The following is a 16,816-nucleotide window of genomic DNA, read 5'->3' as shown; positions in this document are numbered from 1 at the left end:
CTCTCGGCTAATAGTAGCACTTCCTAGCTTCTTAGCTAAAAGTAGCTGTTCTTAGCTTCCTAGCTAATAGTAGCTCTTCCAAGCTCCTTAGACTCCTAGCTACTGGCATCTCTTCCAAGCTCCCCAGCCTCCGAGGTAATAGTAGCACTTCCTAGCGTCTTAACTAATAGTAGCTCTTCCTAGCCTCCTAGCCTCCTAGCTAAAAGTAGCGCTTCCCTTTTTCCCTTTTGAACAACAAATACAGATTACTGCCATCTGCAGGTATGACGAGATATTTTACTTCAGGCGCAGAATATTATGTACCAGCTGACCATTGGGTGTAATCTTTGTGGGGCGTTCAAGGGCAACATTTCAACTGTGTAAGTTTGTTTTTCCTTACCTGGTGGAGTGTAGGCGTCCATGGAGGACTGGACCACCAGCGACCGTCGCTTCGAAGGCATCGGCACCGCCATCTTTCTTTCTTTGTGCTTTGCCAGGGCTGCCTGCACGGCCTCCGTGTGCACATCTGGAGACAAACATGCACTCATTTATCAAAATCAACAATCTAATAATTCATTCAGTCAGTCATATCTATTCTATTACCACTTGTCCTATCACAGGCAGGGGCTAACACAGAGAGACAAACAACCATTCACACCTATGGCCAATTTAGGATCACCAGTTAACCTAATAAGCCATGCACGCACAGGGAGAACATGCAAACTTCAAAGAGAAAGGCCCCAGTTTGGACCCAGAACCTTCTTGCTGTGAGGTGTCAGTGCTAATCACCCAATCTAATCATGTGATGTAATAACCTATCAGTTACAACAGTTTCTTCTGATTGGTCAGAGTTGATGTAACCAATAACACCACGGTACTACAGGCGTTTGTCATTGTGGTGATTTTACAGATCCTCTATTTATCCTTCCAGCTACATAGACCAGGAACGACGAAATAACTGAAGACAGGGGGTTAATATTTCAGGACGTTCTGTGCAAACATTGGAGTAGAAACAACAATAATGAGATTAGACCCAGTCCATCCAGCTGAAGCACCGAGCGACTGAGTAGAAAAACAGCAGCATGGCTATCAGCTGGCCTCTGTATTCACGCTGCACTGTTCTTGTAACAATGAGCGCCGTGTTCCCATTGACTCACATTCACTTTACGTACACAAACATTCCCAGCTTGACAGCGGCTCCCGGGGGGCCCTGCGGTTTCCGACTGCATTAGGTTCAGGGAGTGTCCGCGAAGACGTTTTGTAAACGAGTGTTTCCAAAAGCGAGATAAAGGCCCGCGACACAGCCGGGTTTGTTTGAACAGCGTCCATCGCTGGCAGAAGGCAAACACAACGGCTGCTGATGCCGAGACGACCGGCCGCTGACCCGATAATGACATAAGTGAGACATTAGTCCGAATGAATGGGGCTCTCAGGCGCACGTTTGTTTGGCTCGAGTAGGGGGAACGGAGGTAATTTAAAACTCAAGTGCACGTTTATTGTCTGAAGGTTGACGTCTCAAGTGTGAATGCCGGGTGTGAAAACGAGGTTGTGGATTTTAAAGGTGCAAGGGTTGAATTTTATTGGGTTAAAATGTACATACTGTCCACAATATGTATATAACATATGATCTATTCAAACTCTATAATGCACATGCTAAATTAAATATACTCTACTGTTTATAATCTATTTAGAAACTATTCCCACTGTCGACCATGTGCATATCCTGTACCCTGTGTATTCTCTAAATAACACAACTTCTCCAACTGTGTAGATACCGTAGGTCTAAGCACCACTCAGCTCTAGAGCTATCACCTCTGAACATACCTGCACTTTTTGTAAATAACACCCTCTTTGCACTTCTGGTTAGGTGGTATTTGTATTTCATTAGCTCTGTATAAAGCTCAGTCTAATCTAATCCTAAAAGGTTTTTTTCCAAGATGTATTTTGAGTCTCATCAAACTCATAACAAATTAAACTCTCCTGTAGCATCTGGGGAATACAATAATATTTAAAAGTCGTGTTTTCAGGAACTAAATTAAGTTCTGGGGAAGTTATTTTAGCCGCCAAGTCCAGGAACCTTGGGCTTGGAGCTTTCTGATTTGTTCTTGGGACTACGTTCTGGGTACTTTTGGTGTAAACGTGGCCAAAATAACCCAAGTTTCCTAATTGGATGTGAAATCCAAACCTTTAAATAACACACTGACTCTTTTCTAACAGGATTAGTGCATATTTTTATAACTAAATCTGCTTCTTACCTGATCGGTAACGTTCGTCTCTGGAGCCAGAAGACCGCCGGCGGTGGTAGCGGGACGACGAGGACGGGGTGACCGGCGTTCTCCTCTCCTGGCCCGTGGCTGGATCCATTCCTGGGGGCAAATAATTCAGATTTAAGTTTCATGCTGGCTGCATTCCACTCATGCTGCAGATGTTGTGCATGTTCAACGACTGACGTGCTGAAAATCAACCAGTTCATTTCCTGCTATGAAGGCTCATTAAAAAACACCAAAACTCCAGAAAATTTAAAGATTTTCATTTTTATTTTCAAGAGTAATGAAATGAAATTTACACCGATCAGGCATAACATTATGACCACCTTCCTAATATCGTGGTGACTCATCAGAGAATGGACATGGGCCTTCTGAGGGTGTCCTGTGGTGTCTGGGAACAGGATGTTGTTAGTGGGGGGGTCCTTAAGGGGAGGGGCCTCTGTGGATCATCCCACAGATACTTGATCAATTTGGGATCTAGCGAATTTGGAGGCCAGGTCAACACCTTGTGCTGTTCTTCATGTTTTTTTTTAGTTGTTCCTAAAGTGTTTTTGTGTGTGTGTCTGTGTCAGGCTGCATCCTGCTGGGGATGGCTGCTGCTATCAAGGAGTGTCATTGCTATGGGGTGGGGGTCCCTGGTCTGGTCTAGGTGGGTGCTACATGTCTAAGTTACATCCACACCAATGAATGCCAGGTCCAGAAGTTTCCCAGCAGAACATTGAACTGTCACAAGATGGTCAATGTTATTCACTTCTCCTGTCAGTGGTCATAATGTTGTGGCTGATCGGTGTATATGAACACTATGCTGCTATTAGCTAATTCAGAATACAGATGCCCAAAAGAAGGTAATACGATGGTGTGGGGTTTGTCTGGATTTAACTGCAAACTGATCTTGTGACACAATAAAACCCACGCTGCAGGAAATCACACTTCCTTTAAGGAAATTCAATTCTTTTCGGGAAACAGCTGCAATTATTTCATCCCAGTACATTCATACATTTACAACGGCTGCATTCCATTCCTTTCATGTACTGTTTCTGGTGTATAACTGCTGAAAAGGTTTAGATCATTCAAATAAAACCTGTTTAATTGTCATGAACGTTTAAATTAATCTTATCCTCATGTGTCTATGTGAAACTACAGATAGACACTTTCCTGTGAGGATGCAGAAAAAACACTCAAAGGTAAAAAACAAGCTCCCTCCACAGCAATCAATAAGTGTGATGATAATAACCGCCCCGTTACCGACAGCAACGGCCCCCGAGCTACAACCATCCATCTCCGCTTCACGCTTCCACCCTCGTCTGTCTTCATTAGGGCTCTCAGAGAGCCGCCGTTGCTCGGGAGAAAAAAAGCTAAAAGTTGATTAGCCGACCATTTAACGACCGGCAGCCAGCGCGGGGATATATGACGGGTCTGGGAAATACCTCGCTTTCCTGTTTCCTCTGGGGAGTCTGGGTAGATGGATTCCCCTTCTCCCCACCCTGTCTGCTTTCTCTTCTTTCTCTCAACTCAACTCCTTCAGCAAACACACTGCTCATGATGGTTAGTTTCGCTGTCTTGTTGAGTCACTACGTAGTTAGAAACATTGGAAATTAAATTTTAGCACAATGCCGCAAAATCTCCTCGTTTCTGAGGATTTATTCATTTATTAAAACCTACAAAATACTCAAAGCACTGGGCAAAGGACCAACCAACAAAACCAAATAAGTAAATTGAACAAGAAATCATTGTGTTTCAGGACTCTGAGCTCAGATTAAAGGCTCATTTAAGGTACTGCGGGACACAGACGCCATAACCTACGTACGTAGCCTATGCCGACGTGAGCAACACCACCCAAACACTAGTCGGCGCTGTGTCTTTTTTCCCAGTCGGGTTCATTTTTTTTCTACTTCCTGCTTCTCTTTTAACAATGGCGACTGAAACTTTCGCCGAAATTACGCCTTAGGCGAGTCGTGCAAATGTTTTTATCTCCGAACCTCCTCAGTTAACCTTTCCTCCATGTGTTCCATCTTTATTGATCCAAAACAATCCATTCAAAAATTGTGGAGATGTAGAAGCAGCCAGGAATACTAAAGCAGAAACATGCTACCACCAAGCGGACCAATCACAGCTCTTGCGTCGCTCTTGAGTCGCTGCAGAGCGTAGTTACATTTCTGGCTAAGGCGCTAGGGACTGCATAGGGTCTGGGCTGTTGCCATAGCTACGGTGTCATATTGACTGCTGTTGTGTGAAAGCAAATATTTGATCCAATCTTAGATTTTATTTAGCGTTTAATGTCAACAGTTAAAGTTGTAAAGTTTCATCTCAGTCGGGTTCTGAACAAACATCGTCCAGGTCAACGTAGTCAACATAGTCACTGGATGCTCGGCTCGTTGGGCAACCGGATTCCAGGAAACGGTTTCCACCTCAGAGCAGCTGACACTTTTGCATGGCTGCTGTTTTTTTACAGTATCGTTTATGAATCACATGCACTGAACACATGAACCGTCCGTGGCAGGGAAACAAATAGCCACAATAAAAAACTCTATTAAAACACTATTAGATGTGACACCTGTCTACGTGCAACAGCTCTTCCTACGTGTTCACTTGCTAACACCTGCAAGGGTTGTCTGTGAAGGTTCTCAGGGCCCGTCCACACGTATGAAAACGATCTTTTCCCTCTCCGTTTTCGATCATCGTTTCAAGAAATATCCGCGTCCACACAGGTCCGTTTCAGCACGACCGAAAACGCTACTTCATATTCCAGGCCTATAAGTGGCGCTGTTTCGGTTTCAGAAATTCACCAAAAATGGAGAGGAAGATGCGGAGCATGCGCATAAAGCTTGAGCGCTGTTTACAAATCGCCTTTTTTGCTCAGCGTGGTGGCACAGGAGCGTGATATTTTGCCCTAGTAACCCTAATAGGCTCAATATCGTCTCCAGCATGAAAACTAGCATGTAGTCCGCCATTGTTGTTGATGTTGTTACGAGACGTCTCGCGGGATGTGGAAGGCTGCTCGGGAGTGTGGCGATGACGTCATCGTTTTCCCCGTATTCGCCGTCCACATGAAAACGCAAGAGCTGCGTTTTCGAATTTCTCCACCCTGGGACCCGTTTTCAGAAAAGTGCGTTTTAGGGCAATGCGTTTACAGGATACGTGTGGACGAAAGGCCAAAACGATGAAAAACTTATGCGTTTCGGCGTTTTTGCGTTTCCGTGTGGACCGGGTCATGGTATATCCAAAAAAAACAAAAAAAAAAGTCAAATGGACTTTTTGAGAAGAGACTGGAGACTCTGAGTGGTAATGGATCGTTAGAGCAACATTCACAGGGAAAGAGGACAGGGACAAACAGTCGACAGGTAAGTATCTAGGCATTAATGGAATTAGCTGCACCAGTATCTGGTTGTTTACACAAACAAGCAAGTTTCTGATGGGTTATTCCCACGGAGTTTCCTATTTAAACCTCAAACAGTCCCCTAGAACTGGATAAGCTACTCGGTTAAGTGGTGAAACGTCTTCTCAAAAAACCCAACAAGTCCAGTTGGCTTTTTTTAGGACCTGCAGGGGTTTTTCATTGTTTTCTTAGGTGTCACATGGATGAGATTTGTGACATACCAACAGTACCAAGAGTGTCTTCTTAGAAGGAAGTGGCTGAGATTCATTTGCAAGATATTACGGTAACTGTTATGTAACTGTTATGCCCCGTCTGTCTAGAGCTTTTTCAGGGCAGACTTCCTGTTAATTCCTGGCCAATCATTGGACCATGATTGGACCAACTATCTTAAAAATGTTTCTTTGGACAGCGTCCACAATTCAGCCAGACTCAATTCTGGTAACACGCCATTTGGATTTCATTACGCGGCATGTTGCAGTCAAAACAGAGACAAATCAGTTCCCAACAGAGAGACTCCAGACCAAATCTCTGCCACAAAAAATAAAAAATAAAATAAAAATTGTGGGAAGAGAAGGTGGTCTGGCCTCCAGGATACTGTATATAACATACTGTATATACCCAGAATATGTTATGCAAGAATAATTGGGTAAAACCTTCTCACACCTTTCTCCAGAAGAGAACACAGAGAGCATACAGGCCAAGTGGATCTCTGTCTGGTTTAGTAGCTGCAGAGCCTCGGGCAAGAAGTCGGCGCAGAGAGTGGTGAGGATGGCAGACAGAAATCATCTGCACTTCACTTCCTCCCATCCAGAGCCCACTGTACTGCAGTGTGCAGAATATATTTATCACCAGGTGCAGTATACTGATTTTTAACATGCACTGCTAGCATTTAGCTTGTTTAAACACACTGTATAATAAAATAACATACATTTACAGATAAAGAACCCACACACACAAGGCAGAGATATCCAGGTTCAGTAAATGTATTAATGCACATGTTGCAGGAGGATTACTACAACACATTTTCTCTCAGCTGTTCTTCGCTGCATGATGTCAGGTCTGTAGTGTGTTTGATGATCAAAGACAGCGAGAGAAAAGCCAACAAAGGCCTGAAGTGATCATTAAAAAAAAGTTCACACTCCGCGGCTCACGGCTCGTTCTGAATAAGAGATGAACGCCGTATGAAGTGTTCTCAGAGGGAGAGTACAGGACCGCTGAATGGTGATGAGAGACGGCAATTAGCTGAGGGTGGATTCCAATGACGAATGAGTTCACAGGGACTTTTACAAATATGCCGTGAGTTGTAAACACGACAGACTGACGAGCATCTTAGACGGGTTTGGCCACTCGGCGGTAGGTAGCCTGCAGCGTCAGGCTTTCAGTGACGGGCGGACTTTGGCTTTTAGAATGTGTCAGTGTCTGACGTCGCCTTGACACAAGCAGAGGTACAAGAATAACGCCAACTGGGATACAACTGTCTTCTTTAAATGTTGAAATGTCTGATAAAAGATTTAAAAAAATATGTCGGTTTTGAACCCAAATCAGATAAAATGTATTCCAGAGATCAAACCACTTTTTTGTGAACGACATCAGACAGGTTTGGACTCTATCCCTGACCTGGATGGACGCTAAATATTCAACACAATGGAAAATATAATGGGGGATTTCATACACATTTCTGAAACTATATTATTTCCTATTCCAACGTCTTTTAACACCATGTGTTTGTTTAAGTGATATAAATTAACTGCACACACTCGACCTAAAGCCGGTGTACAACAACCCTCCAGTTAAATCCTGAAGGTTTAACACTGAAGCAGCTTCAGAGACTCATTCCAGAGGCTGTGGTTTGTGGAGTCATTCAAATTTGACTCCATTATACAAACCATTGTTTGCATGATCGTGCAGCAGGTTTCTATCGGTGACATTTAACTGTGTAGTGAAACACAACAACAACAACAACAAACGGTGGATCAAAACTTCCCAAAAGCTGTTACAACTACAACATGTTTATGGGTTTATGGGTTATACGAGACAAAATGTGTCCTGTGTTGTTGGAGTAAACACACACTCATCATTCGGGTCTGATTTATTTAATGTAGCTGTGAAAGAGTGCATCAAACACACATTCTGGACCGAACCCAGATAAACATTTACACCTCTGGTTTTACTCTGGACAATTATTCCAACCAACGCACTGAAAACGACTCAATATGACTTTAATCTTTAAAAATAAAAGGTGAGCTTATCAACACCTGGATACAGTTTGATTAAAACAGCCAAACACACAAACAACCAAGAGCGTGATATATATATATATATATATATATATATATATATATATATATATACAGAGGTCATGGGAAGTGAATCATCAGATGATCTTGAGCCCTATTCGCATGGGATTAGTTTTACGTGTGGACCTCAGGTAATTTGTAGTAATACCAAAGTTGTCTGTGATCTTAATCCCGTGCGAATCGGCCATATCTGTAATATGTAAAGTATAAATGACACCGAAAATGACCTATCCTATTTCTGTTAACACAGAGGTCCAGAGATAAAACAAATCCAGTGTGAATCAGCATCTCTGGACAGATGTTAGGCTGCAAAGTGAGATGTCTCTGACCCATTCAGACGGATGAAAGCATTAAATCAAGCATTAATGTGTTCATCAACAAAGGCGGGGCTGATTTAAATAGTGACAGGTCGTTGGTAATTTCTTCCTCCATACAGTACGCTTTAAAGACAGAAGACACATTACATAGTGCCACAATTTCCAAATATTTCCAGAGGTAAATTTAACACAGTTTAAACAAATTTCAGTGACAAATAATAAATTCAAATTTGCTGCTTTTTAAGGCAAGTCTAAGTCTGAAGACAGAAGTTCAGGCAGATATGGAAAACTGTTTGCACATGCACAAATAATTCAACGAAAATTGAGACACACTTTTGCAAATATAAATACATGGTCTTAAGACAAGTTTATCATTTCAAGGACATTACAATAAGTACCGAATTATTTAAAGGTATCCTAAAAGGGCTAGACCTCTGTCAACACATGTAGTTGCACAACGTTGTTCCACTTGCCATAAAAATCCTACATCGCCTACTTGAGTTTGCACACCTCTGCAGCGGCGCCTTCTGAAAGCCAGAGTCCAGCATAGAGCGGCTGAGTGAACGTGGTCTGGACTCTGTGGAGGAGAGTCATGGTTTCAGAGACGCTGTAGAAGGACAGAACACCTGCGCTGTGATCCAGGTAAACGCCCACTTTGGAGGACCACGTGCCCGGGATGGTGGTTTTAGTGTTTTTGTGCCAGAACTCGCAACTATTTTGGAAACAATCCAAAGCCCAAGACTTGTCGTTCTTCCCAAACATGCATTCGCTGAAGCCCCCGGATCTGCTGATGTCCTTGTACGCAACCGCAATCAAAACTCCTCTCCCGCTTCTTTCCACCTCCAGGTAGCAGCGGCCCGTCATGCTCTCTGAGCTCAGGACCTGCCAGGAATATGTGAATCTGTCTGGATGAACGGGATAATTCTGTTCTTCTTTCATGTAGGTTACTCTTCTGTTCTCCTTAGACACTGACAGGTGCGGGTTCACGGTGTTTGGATCCAGGGTGATGCGGGATGCGAAATGCAAGAAGTCAGCTCTGATCCTGGGTTGTGCGTTTGTATTTGGTGGTACAACTCCAGCTTCAGTTACTGTCATGGAGATCTTTGCATATTCTTCACCAAGAACCTCGTGCAGTCTGTCTCTGGCCTCTGTCGCAGCCCGTATGACCTTCTCAAAGCATCGCTGATGGCGGACTCTGGTACAGGGTTGGTCTTCAGAGTCGCTGAGACGTGAAAGTGAGTGATAATTTAACAGAAAATGTGTGTGATCCTCTGTTTGTGAAAGCTTCGCCAGCTCCACATCTTTCCTCCTCAGCTCAGCCACCTCCTGCTCCACCTTCTCCCGAACCTTTCTGAATCGACCCGCTTCGGTCCTCTGCTGACATTTAATCTTCTCCTTCATGTCTGAGAGTCTTTTCTCAATCATGCTAATGAGCTGGGTGAAGATCTTTTCGGTGTTCTGTAGAGCACTTTCGGCAGAGAAATTGACAGCGTGCTCCTCCTGTTGAAGCAGCTTCACATCTTTCTCCTTGTCCTGGATCATCTGCTGGATTGCCTGACGAGTCGCCGTGACTTCTTTCTGCTTCACGGTCCTTTCTGCTACGGTTGAGACCTTGTCGTGGCCTTTGTGTTCATCTTTGGAGCAGAGATAACAGATGCAGCGCTGATCGGTACGACAGAAAATCTTCATCACCTCTTGATGACGGGAGCAGATGTTCTCCTGGAGCTTTGCTGATGCCTCCGTGAGCTTGTGCTTCATTAAAGGAGGCACGTCGTAGTGAGGCCGAAGGTGTTCCTCGCAGTATGAAGCGAAGCACTGCAGACAGGACCTGACGGCTTTCAGCTTTCTCCCTTTGCAGGCGTCGCAGGCCACATCTTCAGGTCCAGCATAGCGGCTTTTAACAGGAGCAGCTTGGAGTCCAGTCTTCTTCAGCTCCTCTACCACAACTGCTAACATGGTGTTTTTCACCAGGACAGGCCTCGTGGTGAAGAACTGTCTGCACACAGGACATCTGTAGACCTTCTCTTTATCAAAGTGACTGTTTATACAGTTCATGCAGAAGCTGTGTCCGCAGGGAATAGTCGCCGGATCGTCCAGTAGATCCAGACAGATCGAGCAGCAGAATTTGGATCGTTCCAGTTGAACTCCTTGCGCCATGTTGTCTTCTGGTGAGAGCCGGCGACTGATGACAGAGAGAAATGACTGACGATGTTTCTCTCTGAATGAACTTATACGAGAGGCAGGGCTTTTCAGGCTTTGCTTCATTCCAGAAAGAGGAGTGGCTTAGAGGAGGAAGGCTGTTGTTGGTTCCAGTAAAGTCTGTAACCTTCAGGTATGCGGTGTCAGGATTCATTCCAGAGCGTGACAATGTTTTCATGACGCATTAAACAGTGATTACAGTGGTGAAGAGAAACTTTAGCCCGAAGGCAGAGCTGTCAGTTTACCAATTGACCGAAACTATTTATATTTATAGGTCAACACAGGCAGATTTCAGGAAATAATCGTTTCTCCTTCTAGTTTAAAATGATCTGTGTGGTTCGGAAGGGCCCTGGATGCCTTATGTACACATCCAAGAAATCGGACGTCTTCTCAGTATGTTACGTCTCATGTCTCTAATGTGTGTCTTGGTTAAGACCAGTGGTTCCCAAACTTTTTCTGCTGGGACCCCCTTTGGTACATAAGAAAATCTTCACGCCTCCTCAGCCTTTTTTGAACAAATAAAAGTAAACTTTATTGTGTAATATCTTCAGTAACAGGTTTGCGTTTGCGTGGGAACCCGTCAAAAATACTCTCGTCGTCGTCGATCCGCGCCCTGCGCCCCCCCGCAATGGCTCTGCGACCCCCCTAGGGGGCGCGCCCCCCACTTTGGGAACCACTGGTTTAGACGGAAGGACCTGATCTTACTGAGCAGATGTCGTAGAAAAATATTCTGGAGCATGTTTGACTTTTTTCAGTCTTGTCAGCCTTGAAATCTTAATAACGCTTCCTCACTGACTCCCAAAGCAAAGTCTTTGGTGCAAGATTGGCCTGCCACCTTGAACAATTTTGAGGACAAGGACAAAAACGTCAAAGTGTCCTCGGATTTTGTTCTCGTCTCCTCTGAATGGAGATCAGGGTTCACGAGGTGAGAAATTCTTTTACGATTCATGCTATCAAACCGGTAAAGGTGTCCATGTAATGTAAAAATAACTGAGTGATGATGAAAACAACAGAGTTGCAAGATGGTGGCAAGAAGTAAGGCCAAAATCAGAGGAATTTAAAATATAAAAACCAAACCAACAGCAGGTTTTACTACATCCTTTAATGTTATTACTAAATACTACACATGATAAATGCACTAGGCATTAACTGCAGAATCTAGCCGATATTAAACAGATGCCACGCTGCATCTCCTGATATCAAAGTCCTTTCTTAGCAAACTAATCCTGATACCGCAATGGGAAAAACTACGTAACAGGGGTAAAAGCTTTAATCAAACGGTATCAGCCTGACTGTGCACCAGGCAGTGTGGATTAGCGGGGCCTTAGCGCTGATACAAATCACAGGGGAGGAAACGGTCCAACTGACGTTTATGTGTGTTGCACGTGTTGGACGGAGAAGAAAGGGAGTATTGTGTTGGTACGTGAGAGAGGGTCTGAATTTTGGAGGAAGGGGAGTTACTGGGCGTTTGCATGTCCACATATATGGATGCAAAGAAGTGCATTACAGGACTGAAAAGGAATGAGGAGTGCTGATGTTACAGATCTGTACTAAGTCGTGGGGCCATGTTATTCTGGACCCTGACATTTTTGGGGGATTAAAACGTTTAAGACTGGGTTTTAAGGGCAAACTGTGCAACTGCAATGAGTGTGTGTACTTGTACAACTCATGTTGTTGGGGCTTGGATGTTTTCTGGAGACAAACAGTCTTCAAAGTCCTTAAGGAAGGGCGTTTAGGGTCTGTGGTTGGGTTCAGGTTAAGATTAGGGTCAGGAAAGTTGAGGTTTTATTAAGTCTCCTGGAAATGAATGCAAGTCCCCCAAGGTCCCCCATAGCTTACTAGGAAAGACCCCCACCCCGACTGGACCTGTGATGTGGATACCAAACATTTTCTCCATCCCACGCCCCTCATTCCTTCCCATAATGCACATCCTGACATTCTCCCACTCACTCACTCTCTCTCTCTCTCTCTGACACACACACACACACACACACCAGTGTATTCCAGTAATAGCTCTTTCAGTGCCAGTGCGTCTGCTGGTCTCCAGTGACGCCCCGGTCCCATCCTCAGCAGTCTGTCTCCAAAGGTCTCACAGCAAAAGCTAACAACTTCTAACAACTTCCCTGATGATGATTTATTAAATGTACAAAGAGCAAAAGTCTCTGTTTCAGTTTTCCTCTTGGAAGCAAAACAAACTCTAATAGTGCGTGTTGGACTGAGCAGAAAACATCCAAATAAATAAACACATATTAGTGAAGCGAAGCAGTTTCAGACCCTGCAATTGGCAGCAGGGCCGTTCAGTAAAACAAAGACCACCAGCAGCTTCACAAGAGCAACTCTGAGCATCAGTCAGCCCCCTTCGCTGAGGCCTTTCCACCGCTTCAACTTCCTTCACACGCAGAAGAGGCAAAGGGAAATAAATGCTCTTAGCTTATGATCGGGACACGCAAACAACAACTGAATGTTTGAAGCTGAAAGACTAGAATCAAGATCCATATTTCTTTATGTAAAACCTGCAGCTGCTTTATTGGGAGACGGTTTGTCTTAATCCACGTTGACACCTCAAGCATTGTCAAACCTCAGTGGTATCTCAGAGGTCTTCACCAGCAGCTTGTTCCACCTTTAACGTGGGACTCTCGCCCAATGTTGGCCCGCATCTTTTGGGGGATGCGATCATAGGTGGATCGCTCCCAAACACGCATTGAGAAGTGATACGGGTCAAGATAAAAACGTATTCTGTATAGTTTTGACTTCCTGATCTACTTCAGTTTCTTTAACTTCATGCAGGCCTGCCGTACCTCCTGCTAAAACCACCAAAGCAATTGGTCTTCACTAACAGGAATGATGCTGATGATGTATTTGTTTGCATATAAACTGAGATCACATGACAGGTGATCCACTTGAGACTGATGCCAGGTGTGAACTATCCACATACTATCTGGTGACCCAGGACGCGTGATAACACCAGCTCTGTTTGTCTACTGGTTTGATTTTCTGTTTGACTTGGTTCCACAAAAATTAAACAAATCCGCAGAAACCTGCAGGCCATGCACGTCCAGGCTTTTGTAATCACCTTTTAATTTATTCTGTTTACTCGGTGGGAGATCTTAATATTTCACGGACTGAGAAAATGAATGAGAAGGTGCGGTGAGGTCACCTGGTGTTTGAGGGAAGAAGGCTCCAATCAGCTTGGACCGCTTCTTCTCATAGCCCTTCTGTGTGATATCACCTGCCAGAGAAAGAGAGACAGAGACACATTTACTTTCTTTATTCTTCTATAAACTGTTATAGAGTGTGAGGTGTAAAGTACAGCATAACAGTAACTAGCAAAAAAAAACAAAAAACCAACAGTTGCACAAGAGTTGCACAAGAATGCAAGCACCGAGAGAGGCAAGCAGTCGGACTAATCACATGTCGTTGAGTCATTTCCTTAACCAACACCAGATGGTGCAGTGTGGATGCATGTGCGAGTGCATGTGCATAAATCCGGAGCCCAGAGCTCTGCAGGTGCACTCAATTCACCTTTCACAGCGCCACAACCCTTCTCAAATCTTGCTGACCGATCTCCCAGAGTGATAAATCAAGTCTAGCTGAGGTACCATCAGCAGATTTCCACGCGGCACATCTGAATCCAATAGGTCTTTTAGAAACGGTTCTTGGCATTGGTTGTTTTAAGCTCTGGGGAATACCAGGCGGTGGGAGAGGGCGAGAGGGGGGCGGGAGGACGCGGGGGGAGGGGGGGGTTTGCTGCATTTCAAAAGAAAGTTTCAGAGCAGAGGGCCAGAAATGTTTTGTCAGACGCCGAGAGATCAACAACGAGCCGTACTCCAAGTAAAGTCAGGAGCAGGCAAATACTTTCTGCGTGAAATAAGACGACAACTTTAGAGGAGAGAGAAGGATTATGGGAAACGGAGTCATAGTGAAACCAGAGGCCTTATCTTTGATTGCAAAACAAAAGCAAGAACCAAAACAGTCCTGGTGTCTACCAACATGAATCTACACCCAGAGAGGGTTACAAAACTTATGGCAGCGTTGGATGACCGGAACATTTCTGCAGCAGAGAACATAGCTTTGACAGAAATATGTCATTCATTCATTCATTCATCTTCTGTAACCGCTTGTCCTCTGGAGAGTCACGGAGGGGGTGGAGCCTATCCCAGCTGCTATTGGGACGAGAGGCGGGGTACACCCTGGACAGGTCTCCAGTCTATCACAGGGCTAACACAGAGAGACACTCACACATACGGCCAATTTAGAATCACCAATGAACCTAACCAGCATGTCTTTGGACGGTGGGAGGAAGCTGGAGAACCTGGAGAGAACCCACGCAGACACAGGGAGAACATGCAAACTCCACACAGAAAGGAACCAGTCGGACTGGATTAGAACCCAGAACCATCAGTGCTTCCAGTCCTCATGTGACATCAAATCTTCTGTTAAATCATGATGCGTGTTTTTAGTTTTGTCCTCCTCCTGACACTTGTGTTAGTTTTAGTCACAAGACAAATGCAGGATGAATCTCAATCACTGGAGGGCAAAGTAAAATAAATCATTTGTGAATAAAATAAATGCCTGACTGATCTCGAGCGGCGAGATGAGCCCGAGACCGACGCCCGCTCTGAGCTCAGAGTGACGCTAAACCTGCAACGGATTAGCCGAACACGGTGAAAGCTGTCGACTGCGGCTGACTTGACAAATCCTTCTTAAACACACAAACATGTGTCCAACCGGCTCGGATCTCTGGGAAAGCGGGCCGCGGGCGAGGACGTCATCTGTGCCAGCGTTTCCGGGGGAGCGGAGGCGAGACACATGGTAATAATCACTGTCTCTGGTAGGGGATCCGTCCACCCCGCAGAGAGGAGAGAGGAACTGGCAAACGCTTCGGTTTGAAAAAAGGAAACGGAGACGTGACCGGAGGATGAGAGAGACGCAGGGGGATGAACAGAGGACACTATGACCTTCTGCTTTTAGACTCAGCCTTGTTGAGGCGACACACAAACACTCAGCCGCCTTGTTTTGGATTTAATTAGGGTTTCACGTGGAAAGAGTCGTCCAGGTGAAATGAACGTGTCAGTCAGAGAGACGATTCTGTTAGACACTGAGTTAGCAATCTCCATCCAATCAGACAGCGAGACGAGCCGTCAGTCAAACAGTCACTCAAGGAGACACGCAGTCAATCAGCTACTGTATGGACAACGACACAGATCATGTATAAAGCCCTCGATATGAAATGTATCCTGACATGAACTGTGAAGACAAAGGTTATCCATCCCTGGTCTCCTCCAGAGAGAAGCAGCTCATGAGGGATGGAGGGATGAGGATCTTTTAATAAAGACAGAGGGAAGGAGGGAGGATGACTCAGGCTCTTCCGTCTCACGGCCCGTCTCATTCATTACAGAATGTGTTCTGGATGACGTTGCCACGGGACACCGCCAGCAGGTCGGGATGTAACACCTCACCTCCTCCAAACAGGCGCAAACTTGTGTTCCTAACCACAGCCTAATTGTTTCCTCTAAAACCAAGAGACCATCAAAAAGTTCAAGGGACGGCTGCAGCATGGAAAAAGACCCCACGACTTTAGTATATCATTAAAACCTGGGCAATCTGATCACAAGTGTCCAGTTTAAAGTACAGGTGTAGATCATAGACTGTATAAAGATGGGCGGTGGAACTGCTCCTCTAAAGTGAAGCCAACAAAGCAAGTAGAGCTCCCCCTGGTGGCTGGCTGCAGTATAGGTCATAAGCTCCGCCCCTTCCATGTTAGTGGGCGGGACTTGGGCCAAACTGAAACACTAAAATACACTAAGTGTCCATTTTTCGTTTTAGTTTAGTTAATTGACACTATAGAAACAGGATGTGACATAATGGCAACCACCCGTTGCCATGCCAACCGCCCCGTAAAACGTCCCGAGGGACCGCGAGAGTTGTAAAAAATAAAATAAATAAAAAAGTACAGTGTATAAACCGACATTTCTTTGTAGCTGGTGGGAGTAGAGCAGAGCGTAGTGTTACTTAAACGTCTGGAGGAAGTGTGGGCGGGGCATCGATATCGCGGGTCGGCGTGGTAGCTCCACCCTCGGACCGTACTAATCAGGCTCCAAAGATGCAAGATGCAAGATGCCGCCACCCGTATCCCCGGGAAAACAGCGCCAGTTTGACCGATGCAAGGAAGTGGAGACGCGTAGTCCATATTTATATACAGTCTATGCTGTGAACACTGATCTGGTGTCAGTCCACATGTGGAGGTGGTCTGGGACACATGTGACCTCCTTCCTGTGGTAGTGTGAACACACAACGAGTCCCGGGTCACATTAAAGACCACCTACTCAACAGGGCTGATGTATGGAAGAGGAGTTTAACTCATTCAGTCAGAAAAAAACA

At 45.0% G+C, this 16,816-nt stretch overlaps 2 protein-coding genes across 2 annotated transcripts in view; both read right to left on the bottom strand.

The window, feature by feature from the left end:
* The window catches only part of LOC311489287 (disco-interacting protein 2 homolog C), a 193,650-nt gene that overhangs the window by 75,070 nt on the left and 101,764 nt on the right, over window positions 1-16,816 (bottom strand). Inside the window, exons 2-4 of the mRNA XM_084546303.1 lie at window positions 13,593-13,664; window positions 2,235-2,345; window positions 380-505 (exon numbers count right to left, since the gene is read on the bottom strand). Of these exons, the coding sequence (XP_084402429.1) occupies window positions 380-505; window positions 2,235-2,345; window positions 13,593-13,664 (309 nt within the window). The remainder of the gene's footprint in view (window positions 1-379; window positions 506-2,234; window positions 2,346-13,592; window positions 13,665-16,816) is intronic.
* Window positions 7,950-10,988, bottom strand: LOC311489294 (tripartite motif-containing protein 16-like). The gene has a single exon (XM_084546316.1). It carries the CDS (start codon window positions 10,499-10,501, stop codon window positions 8,729-8,731), a length of 1,773 nt encoding a protein of 590 aa, XP_084402442.1. The 5' UTR covers window positions 10,502-10,988; the 3' UTR covers window positions 7,950-8,728.

The sequence above is a fragment of the Chelon labrosus genome (genome assembly GCF_963514085.1).
Source record: "Chelon labrosus genome assembly, chromosome: 6".
Lineage (NCBI taxonomy): Eukaryota > Metazoa > Chordata > Actinopteri > Mugiliformes > Mugilidae > Chelon > Chelon labrosus.
The sequence above is the reverse complement of the archived record's forward strand: the minus strand, read 5'-3'. Positions and strand labels throughout refer to the sequence as shown.